Below are 12867 nucleotides of genomic sequence, written 5' to 3'. Positions count from 1 at the left end.
TGTCTGTTTTAAAGGCGTATTGTGAGTTGTTAGGAGGTGAGATGACATCCCTCCTCCGCCAGAAATGACCTTCACTACAGTTCCCACGCAGGGGACTTGCGTGCGTTGAGGAACTTATTACACGTTACTTACTGATAATTGTGAGACTAAGTAGGTCCTTGTGTGACCAGTTTGTGTTTTTTGTTCTTCTGTATTGGCATTTAGGATAACGTACTAATTTGTTATTTTATTCTGAACAGTTACTGTGTTTAGTCTTATGTGGTATTCTCACCTTTTTTCTTTCATTCGCAGGTAAGACAGTGTTGTTACCTCGTGCTCAGAGATGGTGTGAGTAAGGTAACCGTAGCAAGAGTGAGGACCAAGACGTCTGTTGGTGAGTGCATATAATCTTTGGGGACATTCCCATTGTTTGTGAGACGGTCTGAGTCACATGCGTTGTATTTGCTCGTAGGTGACAATATTTAGTATAGTCGTTGTTGATAACAGAAACAGCCACACTTACTGGTTAAGAAAGAAAGAAGGGGTATCTTGGGTGAAATGATTTAAGCATTGTGTTCACATTTTAGAAACTGTGGCAGAATGCATCTTGGCCTGGAGTGTTTTTTTTTTATAACGTATATGCTTTGCTCAGAAGCTGTGAATTTAACTGCCGCCTGGAGTTTAAAGCTGTGGTAGTTGAGCTGGGGCGCTGCTGGAGCATGACTCGACCGCGTATATTTGCCTTGCTCGAGGCTGGTTCCGCGACCGGGGGCGGCTCTGCTCAATGCAGTATTGTATTGCATTCACATCTAAGATTCAAGCATTTTAGCACGTACACGTGATGATTCAACCATTTTTGTATCTTAGACCCCAAGATCGGGGTTTTTATACACAGTTGAAAAAAGTCTTGGTTGTTTCTGTAAAGGGGAGAGGCAGGTCGGTGTGAGTGGGAGGAAAGGCGCCTCCATCGCGTGATTACCGCCTCATTACTCACTATCATGTTGCACGCTGCTGGTGCTCAACATGGCCACTTGAGGGACTGGGTCATATTATGGAACTTTTGCCTCAGCTAGACGTCTTTGTTTACCGGTGAAGGAGTATTTCCCCTGCGTAAATAAGACTGTTTCCTGTTTAGTGAAATTACTTGGTGTATAAATAAAGCGTAAAATTTACATCTTTCCGGTATAGAGTGGGTGATATAGAGTGATTATAATTCTGACTGTAAAGGCTTCCAGTGAATCACACACACACACACAGAGGGAGACATCATATATACTGTCTTTTTGCTTGTAAATGTACAGTGTTTCAAGAAATTCTAACTAAACGTGGTGGCAGGGGACAGGTGTGGGTGTGGGGGCGCAACTTTTCAATAGCAGATAGAGTTAAGACATTATTACAAGTGTACATCGTGTCTTAACAGTTGCAAGACGACGTGTCAGTGTCACAAGATGTCCACCATCACATGAAGAACACTGTCAGAACTTCGAGTATAAGTTACTTCCAAATAATAAGTGAGATACTTGCCAAGACCAGGTTACTGTTAATTGCTTTACACTGACGAAGTTTTAGCGGTTTATATGAAGTATCTGTGTAGATAATCTTATAATTTTAATATTTTTTAAGTATACATGTAGAGATGAAACAGTATTCATTTTAAGGGTCATATCAGGAATTCGAAGTTGGCACGATACTGTTTTGGAACACTTGTGTTTGTGTATAGAAAACGTTTATAGTGGGTGTGTGGGTCTTGAAATTAGTGTCCTGACAACTTTAGTCTCCTGAATTGAAATAGGTACAAAAATTCCTTTGTGTTGGGGAGGTATCCAGGTATATTCCCCTCACATCATTTTTTTTTTTGCTTGAAACATTTTTTTCACGCATACACAGTTTCCTAAAATAGTATCGTTCTAACATTAAACTCCTAATATAACCTCCAAAAGTTCACAGACCGTCAACAAACACGGTTAAATAATTATATTACCTGTAAAGCCTTGGATCAGGTGAGCAATTAAAGGTGGTGTGTGTGTGTCCTCATGTGAGTGTTTCTGAGGAACTGTAGAGCCTGACGCAGGATGAGACGAGACAGAAAACAAGTAAAGAGACGGTGGCCTGAGGTGTGTGTACACTCTTGACTGCTGGATCATTTACACGGCAACATGACAGTTCATTTAAATAGTCCTCCCAATACGTGATAAAGTCTTACTGTCTTGAGCCAGCCTCGTGTTGATTAGTCCGTGAAAGGCCGGTCAGGTGAGTGAGCTCTCTTGCGCCGCTGCTGCTCACACGCAACACCTGTCAGTGTACAGTATCTCGGAGCTCAACAACTAAAGCTCAGGCAGAAGCAAGTGCTCGTGTGTACCCAGACAGCTCCTATGTGGGGGATATTACACTACGGTATAATTTAATGGTACAGCTGTTACAGTCTCTGAACTACTGTACAGCGAGAGCAACTGCCTTTAGGTGCGATAGTCATCCTATAATCATTTCCGAGTGAAGTCTGGAGGGTAACTTTGGCAGACTGTTCCCGTGGAGTTTATCACGTGCCGCTACAAACTCAAACACATGACGCCCTTGATAGTTGAGTAAACTTAACTGTGCAACTGTCGCCGTCACCGTTGGATCAAGTCCATCGGTACACCAGTTAGGAAGGACCTGCTGCGAGGGTGGTACTTGGGACTACAGCTTTTGAGGTGTCCAGGCATGGGAGTTACAGTGTACTGGGCTATTAACTTTTCGGCGCTACTATAGTATGCGGTCTACCGAGGTAGTTGCCGTCCAAGCGGATATTTACACTGTGGTGTCTATTAACCCGACCTAACCTATCTTTATCTACTATATCTTAGCCTAACCTAACTTAACCTAACATCTTATCCAAGGTTAGGTTAATGGATGCTACAGTGTAAATATCCCAGCAGACACAACTCCAGCTCGTTAGATCGTATACTATAACAGCACCACTTTTCATAACATCCAGGGCTTCCAATATCCGTATTCCTCCGTCTTACCTACAACACCTTTGCTCTTTTAACTAAGTGTGTGTGTTCAGCCATGAGGTGGAGGGATGAAGTCAAGATGCCACAGATCGTGTTCTTATTGTCCACAGTCTCACCTTATTTAGATGTATTAGTAAGAACATAAGAACATAAGGAATCTACAATAGGCAGGTTGGCCTGTGTATGGCAGCTCCTGTCGAGAGTTACAACCAATTATCAAAATATGTTGCATCGACCTGTGACTAAGAAATATTTTTATGCCTTAGGTTATTTTAGTACAAATATGTGGCGTCTTGAACCTAAATTTATATTATTATTGCTATTATTATTATTATTATTATTATTATTATTATTAGCATTGCTTTTTAATCACGCAACTGGGTTAATACAAACAGCAACTACGATGTTTCACGGTCATGATATTGGTTACTCAGATAACTCAGATAGACAAAGGGAAGGTCCAGGAGGAGGTATAATTCCATCGCACCTCGATAAATAGAACCAACAGGCAGCGATAGCGAGCAGTAATTAACTAATAAACCTGGAAACCGAGTGCGAGCAAATGGCTATGTAGTGTTCACTTCATTTAAGATGAGTAACCTGGACACAAACACTGTTCACTTCATAAACTGTGGTAGTGAAGAGGCGTTCAACCTCCCGAGCAGTCAACGTACAGTACCAGTAGGAGAGTTGGTATGTTTTCGGATCACTGTGAATAATAATTGAACTGTCAGTAATCTGGTAACCTGCTTATGAATTTCTTAGACTTTTAGATAAGGCGTCTGAACAACGCCATATTTAAAGGCTTTAGTGGGCGCGCGCGCGCGTGCGTGCGCGTGTGTGTGTGTGTGTGTGTGTGTGTGTGTGTGTGTGTGTGTGTGTGTGTGTGTGTGTGTACGCCTTCCGGGGCCGCTATAACACCTGACACATAACAGGGAGGTTTGTTACGGAGACGGGTGTTTCCTCGATGGTGTACATTTAATGATATAAAGCCTCAGTCAGTTTTCCTGCTTCTCACATGATTAATTCAAACTTCATTTTAGCAACAGCAGACAGACCATACGTGCCACAACACATGCAGGTCGTCCCCCCCCACAAGACACCCCCGTCACATAAGAACATAAGAAAATAAGGAGTCTGCAATAGGCCGGTTGGCCTGTGCATGGCAGCTGCTCCTGTCGAGAGTTACTACCACTCTCTATCATTCATGAATCTATCTAGCCTCCTTTTTAAACTTTCCAGCGTTCCAGCACTTACTACAAAGCTACTAAGCTTGTTCCACTCGTCCACCACCCTATTTGTGAACCAGTTCCTTCCTATCTCCCTCCTAAACCTAAACTTATCCAACTTAAATCCGTTGCTCCGAGTCCTATCCTGCTCGGATATTATAAGAACTTTATCTATATCTCCTTTATTGATTCCTTTCACCCACTTAAATACTTCTATCATGTCTCCCCGCACTCTTCGTCTGTCTAGGGAATGCAACTTTAGTTTCTTTAACCTATCTTGATATGGAAGGTTTCTAAGTCCCGGAATCATTTTTGTCATTCTTCGCTGCACCGACTCCAGTGAATTGATATCCATTCTATAAGGGCACCAGAACTGAATCGCACTGCCCTGAGTGAGCCCAAGACTTACGAATCATTAGCCTACAGACGCACCCATTTCATCCTCCCAGTGAGATTTGAAGATACTGTCTGTTCTTTTGTTTCTTTATCCGTCCGTCCGTAATAAATTTGTTTTCTGCTCCTTTAAAAAAAAAATTGATTCCTTTCAGTTTCAGTTCTACGTATTATTATGACAGGTTCTTGTTGGGTGTTCATGTAGCTCACATAAATTCACATATATATAGATCACATTATGTAGCTCATGAAACATATTATGAAGTTTACATAGACCGAGTATATTAAGTTCAGTGTTGGTCTGATATGGTGATGAGAGAGTCTTGTCTCTGTGTGGTGGACAGTGTTGATTGCTCAAGGGATTTTAGAGTGAACTATTTGTTCTTGAGGAAGATGTGATATTTGCACTGGTTTTCGGTGTTCAGGTTGTGTCATGCTTACTGACCACAGTCTGGTTTTTAGTTTAGTGTTGCTAGAGATCGGACGATACAGAACATGTTTATCAGATATATTCTTATAATAGCAGACACTAACCCGACATACTTAACCCGTCTGCCATAACTTAACCCGTCAGCCCTAACCTAATCCGTCAGCCCTAACCTAACCCGTCAGCCCGAACCTAACCCGTCAGCCCTAACCTAACCTAATCTAAAATCTTGGATGAGGTTGGCACTGATTCGTGTTCCGTGTTGTACTCAGGTGTTGCTACTCACTGGCCGTACATACAATGAACCACACCGGCCTCGTGCGTGCGAAGGCCGATTGTTTTGTACACACTCTCTGGGGCCCACGACAGTCTCGCTAAAACTAATTAAAAGTCGAACCCCAGTCTGTAACCACACTACCGCAGCTTATTATACCTGATAATTAAACACCCTATCGCTAACCTTACCTGATCTACCCTACCCCCCTTTAGGTTTAATCATCAGGTGAAATAAACTGGGGTGCTTAATCTTCACGTGATCTTACTTTATTTCAAGCTTCTGCCAGGTGACAATATGCTGGTACTTTTAGACGCTTCTCCACCCTGGAGGTTAATGTTCCTCGTAGCAAGACACAGCTGTATGATAGCGGTGTAAAGTTCTCGGTAATGATCTGTTGTTGGGTATTTTTAACCATTACCATATCTTCGAGTTTTCTCTTTTTTTTCTTATTTTTAGAATTGGACAAAGTTCCTCCTCCACTCTATTCGAGATCATTAAAGAGCTATTCCTGAAATCAATTTGGAGTATAGAATAAAGTTACCGTAAAAGGGTATAATTTAAAAAGGTATAATTAATATTCATGGTTCTCTCGTCAAGTGTTTAAAATTTGGACTCTTATTCATTAGTATCAGCGATTGATAAGAGTGAAAGAAAACGGAAACAAGTTACCAAGAAAAGGTTCATTTTTGTCAAAGAAAACATTGATTTCTTCCAAGCCGAGCAGTGAAAACAAATGAACTAATATATAATACTTACTGAAGCTCATATGAGGCAGTTCATTTAATTTATTGTACAGAGTTTTAGCAACGTAGATACATAGTCAGTAAGTAATCAAATATTGTGACAAGTATATGGAGATAAAAACAGAAAAACTCGGTCTGTAAACAGTAATAAGTGTCCCGTAGGCCTGGCTGCCTGTTTAGGATCAGTGGGAATTTCCAGGTATATAGGTCAAGGACAAAGTGGGACCTTTAAAGTCAGAGAGAGGGGAAGTGATCGATGAGAGTGAGGAAATAAGCAAAGCTCGGCTACTTCTTATCAGGAAATGCAAGAGGTGGAACTGATATTTTGGGGAAATGAAGAAGAGAAATTAAAGAATATCACTATCGGAAAAGAGGATGTTCTTAAGAAGATAAATAAATTAAAGAAGACAAAATTCCCAGGGCCGGATGAAATTTCCCCTCGAGTTTTGAAAAAGTGTAAGGAACAGATTAGCGGACCCCTCGTAAATTTATTTACTAAATCATTTGACACGGAAGTTGTGCCAGACTTGTGGAAACATGCAAATGTAGTACCCATATTCAAAAAGGGAGACAGAGTATCGGCGTCAAATTACCGGCCGATTAGTTTGACGCCAGTAGTGGGGAAATTTCTTGAATCAATTACAGCAAATAGCATCCGATCGCATTTAGAGAAAAACAAATTAATTTACGATTTTCAACATGGATTTACAAAGGGAAAATCTTGTCTTACAAATCTGCTGACGTTTTTTAGGAAAGTCTTCGAGATAGTAGATAATGACGAAAATTACGATGTTATTTACTTTGTCAAACGCTTTGCTAAAGCCTGATTACCGCATCAGAGGCTTCTGAGAAAAGTTAAGGCTCATGGTATCGAGGAAAAAGTTTTAAATTGGATAAAATCATGGCTCACCGATAGAACACAGAGGGTCAGCGTAGATGGCGTTAAATCTGAGTGGGGTTGTGTAACCAGTGGGGTTCCCCAGGGGTCAGTACTGGGCCCACTCTTGTTCATAATTTACATAAACGATCTAGATACTGGGATCAGCAGTGACATAAGCAAGTTTGCGGGTGACACCAAAATATGGCGGCAGATTAATTCAGGGCAGGATGCAAATGCATTACAGGAGGATTTTTATAAACTGCAGGAGTGGCCAGAAAAATGGCAAAAGAAATTCAACACCAGCAAGTGCAGCGAACTTAATATTGGAAGAACAACATCAACCTAGAGAAGTCGACTTGTGAAAGAGACCTAGGGGTACTTGTAAGCCCGGACCTACGGTCTAGATAACAGTGCGTTAATGTTCGAAATAAGGCAAACAGAGTATTAAGTTTTATATCTAGAAGTGTAAGTAATAAAAGGGCAGAGGTCATATTGCAACTATATCTTGCGCTAGTCAGGCCGCACCCTGATTATGCTGTTCACTTCTGGTGCCCTTATTATAGAATGGATATCATTTCACTAGAGTCGGTGCAGCGAAGAATGACGAAAATGATTCCGGGACTTAGAAATCTTCCATATCAAGATAGATTAAAGAAACGAACTTGCATTCCCTAGAAAGACGAAGAGTGCGGGGAGATATGATAGAAGTATTTAAGTGGGTGAAAGGGACCAATAAAGGCGATATAGATAAAGTTCTTATAATATCCGAGCAGGATAGGACTTTAGCAACGGATTTAAGTTGGATAAGTTTAGGTTTAGGAGGGAGATAGGAAGGAACTGGTTCACAATTAGGGTGGTGGACGAGTGGAACAAGCTTAGCAACTTTGTAGTAAGTGTTGGAACGCTTGAAAGTTTTAAAAGGAGGCTAGATAGATTCATGGATGATAGAGAGTGGTAGTACTCTAGACAGGAGCTGCCATGCACAGGCCAACCGGCCTATTGCAGACTCCTTATGTTCTTATATAATACAGTACACTGAATACTAAGCCTTCGGTACACAAGACTTGGGTGTCCTAGGCAACAGAGTATGATTATCATTCTCCCTCGGTGACTAAATTAAAATATAATTGTATCTCACAATAGTGGTAAATATGACTATCTTGCTCCCAGGGTACACCACCAATAATAATCACCGAAAAAACACAAAAACTTTCAGAATGTTCTCATCCTCCACGAATATCCCCTTGGGAATATTCCCGCCTCGCCTTACTCTACGCTAGGCTGAGTAAGAGGATCTTCACAGTAATTAAGCGACGGTGTGGTTGCATTTGTTAACTTTAATCCGCTAATAGTCGTACAAATTTCCTTCTGTGTATCAGTTCTGTACTAATGTAAGCCATCGTAATGTGTACACCTCGCAGGTAGGGTTTTTGATCTCAAAAATAAATGGTCCTCTTACATACGGTCTTCTTCGTCGTCCCCTGTGACGGTGAGTGTTCATGACATACGACTCAGTTAATGCCTGTACAAGTACATGGTCAGTGTTGGTGGATTGTCCAGTGGTGTGGCCTCGTTGTTCACGTCGATGATGTGTGGCGCCACTGTGGTGTGGGAGAATCTGAGCCTAAGTGGAGTGTGGGAAGGTGTAGTGAGTGAAGAATGAAAACAAAATGTGGAGGGAGTGTTAAAAGAAAAGTGTGGCTAATAATGTTAAGATTTAGAATGTGGTGAAGTCGCAGATCAAATTTACATAATTATTGAAAACTAATCACATATATTTAACTCTTAGTTGTTGTCTGTTGATTGTATTAATTTAGTGTAGTGCTTAAAGATCTTAGTCATTAAAGCATTAACATGCATAGAGGCGTCATCCAATTATCAAAGAACTAAAGAAGAAATAAATGACAAATTAAGTGAACATGGACATCATGAGGAGAAAGTGGACTCAAGAGATGGTGGACTTGGTTCCTGCCAACAGTTTGCAAAACTGCCAGTCATGGTGGAAGTTGAGCAGACCGGTAGTGGTGTGGCAAATGTCAACAATACATGTGTTTGACTTGGTGATGTGGGTCGAGGATGGGCCGTGAATATGTAGCAGGACGCAGCGTGTCATTACTAACACCGATGGGGTCGCTGACTAGCGCGCCCAGTGTGCTAGCTGTCCATCCATAGCTGCATCTGTATTTTTTACCAACTACTGTATAAATGGTAGCACCTACTTTATATATATATATATATATATATATATATATATATATATATATATATATATATATATATATATATATATCACACAGGAAAAAAGGAAACAATGGAGCACCTTAGCTTTCGTCTTTATTCAAGACATCTTCAGAGACAACTGAATTACAAGGACTGAGAGAGGCTTGTGTACACAGGGTGACCTTACAAAACAAGAGGTCAGGTCCAAAACATGACATCCACTAATCACACACCACCACCACCGCAAACACAAGAAGAGCTTAAAAGGGCGACGTAACTAGTCATGTTAGTCAGGTAAAAAATATATGAGGCCCTCTAACCGTCTATCCTACATCTACCTCAAATGCTTTCAAAGCATTTTTAATCTTGGGCCACTGACAAATAAATTTGTGTAACGTATTATCAGATTAAAGAAACTAACTTGCATTCCCTAGAAAGACGAAGAGTGCGGGGAGATATGATAGAAGTATTTAAGTGGGTGAAAGGAATCAATAAAGGCGATATAGATAAAGTTCATATAATATCCGAGCAGGATAGGACTCGGAGCAACGGATTCAAGTTGGATAAGTTTAGGTTTAGGAGGGAGATAGGAAGAAACTGGTTCACAAATAGGGTGGTGGACGAGTGGAACAAGCTTAGCAACTTTGTAGTAAGTGCTGGAACTCTGGAAAGTTTCAAAAGGAGGCTAGATAGATTCATGGATGATAGAGCGTGGTAGTAACTCTCGACAGGAGCTGCTATGTACAGGCCAACCGGCCTATTGCAGACTCCTTATTTTCTTATGTTCTTATAACAGTCTGACTGTTCTACGATTATAGAAGAAGCGGTTCAGTCGCACGCATTGCACATTTCTGTCATATTGACGTAAAATTTGGCAGCAAACCTCCTCCAGATTGAGGAGATAAAAATGAACTTTTAAGTTGTATTACTGAGCGGTAAGAGCGGAATCATTTGGTGAAAATCCAAGACATTATTGTAATCCCGTGTCAGGCGGCGATGATTTAACTCGACTTTTTCAGGTGACGAGATTCGACATTTCTAAGATAATAAACCTTACTGACGACTTTCTCCACACACCTCTTAGCCAAACCAACTGCACTGCCAGACCGTTACAAACAGTGTTGTTACTGTACCACCAGTTCTACAGGTTCTTCCAACAGGTGAACTACAAGTCCGGTTCATGTTACTCTCCATTTTCTCTCTTACCGGAGATATATTACCGGAGTTAATTAATTATTGCAGTGGTTCTTTATTCACATGGGCATGAAAACTATATACAGAGCCGAAAAAGACCACAAGAGATTCGTAAACAACTTGGAAGACTTTACCTACTTACAAATTCTGGCCACTAATTACTATACGAGTACTACACCGAGGTAGGTGTCTTGGACCATGGTGTATATTGCTTGTCTCAGCCCTCCCTCCTCCTTTGGTGTCCTCTCACATACACGATTTCCAACTGGACGATCGTCTGTCTTATACGATTTTCCCCATTCCACTTAGACGATTAAATGAGGTTAAATCATCAATCGCCAATTTAAGACTCGTCTAAGACTATTTTAGTGGCATGTAATTCCGTTGTTAAGAAAAAAGATGAAATTACCAATATCAGTGAACCCTGTAAGACTCAGAGGGTAACGTCCCAGAACAAGATGATCTGGTTCTGGTAACAGTTATATCCAAATCATAGTCACAGCAGAAGATAAAATCGACGTGGCAGTCGTTGTTTATGTTCTTGTGGCGCTGATAATAATTTATGCATGAGACGAATCACTTGTTTCGCAAGATGACCAGGTCATGGCCTCATTAGCTGTGTGGCTCAATCGTGATGCAATGTGTCTACTGATGACTAGAGTGGGTCATATAATCATCCTACTAATTTACATCCGTTTAAGTAAGGCCTTCTGCCCTCAGGGTCTTTCATTGTCGGCCATGCTGCCTCCGTGTTCACCTAGAAAAAGGTTTATTGGTCCCACTATCAAGTAATATGTGACTTAAACGGGTCTCTTATGCTTAATTATTTAGTAGTACTGAATTTAGACCCACGTTAATTGGATGAAGACTATACCTAATTCATCACAGCAGTAGAGCTTATTCATCATGGCATTGGTGAGTAGTTTCCAGAGTACAAATTTTAAGTATCTTTGGCAGATTTTATGTCACTGTTGAAATATAGTATTTGGGGTGGTGTAAAAGACATGCTTTGTAGTGGAGGTGTAATGGTGGGCTTGGTATTGTGGAGTTAGTGTACAGGTCGAGTGGTAGGTTTAGTTTAACAGACTTGATAGCTGCTACTTATTAAACCTGTGTGTGTGTGGTAAGCGTGGAGGGGACAAGCATTAAGGTTGATATACTGGCAGCCTCACGATCACCCACCACTTGTAAATGACCCACTTTACTACACAGATGACTGTTAGTTTAGCCACTTAAAACTGATCTAGTGCCACATAAATAACTAATTAAGCTACACTTACCACTGACGCACGTGCCACTAACCTAGAATGACATCAATTAACTAAAAACCACCATATGTAATCATGAACCAATTAAATCAAAACAAAACTATCCTAGGGTCGTTAGGTCACGTCTAGTGTCATCTTTATAAATATATATTTGATATAACTACAACCACTACTAATAATAGTAAAAATTTTATTTATTATTAACGATAAATAGTTTAGCGGTATTGTTCGTGGTACTTTTCCATCACAGTCTTGGATGAATCCAGTACTTACTTTTTAAGTGTACTTGACCACCACACCTCCCCTGAGGCTAGGAGTCAGGTGAGCGTCAGGTAAATAACACCTTGTAACTTCGCTTATACAGGTAATTGGCGTCTGGGTCAACTGTTCACGGTCACACCAACTCTGCACTACGTGTCATGATTACTTTTAAAATATCTAAAACTTTCCTAGAAAGTCTTCCACAGCGAACATGTTGTTTATAGTTAACTGTGGCATAATTAATTGCACCGTAACTTAACACTGATTGGTGTCGCCAGGTTGACCATTGTCGAACGGTGAGATAAAGATTGGTGTGAGCACGAACTCTCCTCCACCTACGCCCGCGTAGGTTAATAAATCGTAAGAGCCGTTCGTTGTACATGTATGGCTGCTCCTCGATGGAGTCTTTCAGTCTTGACGGGAAACAGATTCTGACGACTTTCCTCCGTAAAATAGTGGAGAGCATGAAGCTCCGGGAACGTTGTGTATAACAAACATGTAGATGAAAACGTTGATTCACACTCAAGTATTTCTGTTTACCTTCATTTGCGTCGTGTACCTGCGTAAATAAATGAATTGAACGACACAGACTTATCATAGAAAATGGTAGAAGAGGGACGTGAGGAGGGAACCCTCGCTCGAACACAAATGCTGCCGGGCCTTTCATTGATTTCGCTGCCTGACGTATGACTAGGCGCTGGAGTACAGGCATTGTTAACTTTTGTTTTCTCGTGTTTTGTATTAAGTGTTGGATTTTTTTTTATGAATGATTATTAAAAACAACCATTATGTTATAATTTAAGTGAAGTAAAGCACGACAAACGCCCTGTGTATATTGACGGCAGTGTACGACTACTTCCAAGGTACGGGAAACAGGTTTGGAGTTTCACGGACAAATGGGCTTTAGTTGCGAATTGGGTGTTGGAGGTGGGGTCTGTGTAACTCGTCATGGTGTAATATGTGCCTGAATTTTGTTTGTTTTGTGAGAGTACAAAGTTTTTCA

The 12867-nt window shown here is 40.9% G+C and overlaps 1 protein-coding gene across 1 annotated transcript in view; it reads left to right on the top strand.

Moving 5' to 3' along the window:
- LOC121875247 overlaps positions 1-310 on the top strand; it is a 28384-nt gene extending 28074 nt beyond the window's left edge. Inside the window, exon 3 of the mRNA XM_042379710.1 lies at positions 292-310. Within this exon, the coding sequence (XP_042235644.1) occupies positions 292-295 (4 nt within the window). The 3' untranslated portion in view covers positions 296-310. The remainder of the gene's footprint in view (positions 1-291) is intronic.
- Positions 311-12867: the final 12557 nt, after the last annotated feature.

Source organism: Homarus americanus, unplaced genomic scaffold (genome assembly GCF_018991925.1).
Source record: "Homarus americanus isolate GMGI-L3 unplaced genomic scaffold, GMGI_Hamer_2.0 scaffold14532, whole genome shotgun sequence".
NCBI classification, from domain to species: domain Eukaryota; kingdom Metazoa; phylum Arthropoda; class Malacostraca; order Decapoda; family Nephropidae; genus Homarus; species Homarus americanus.
This window is presented reverse-complemented; position numbering and strand designations above follow the sequence as displayed.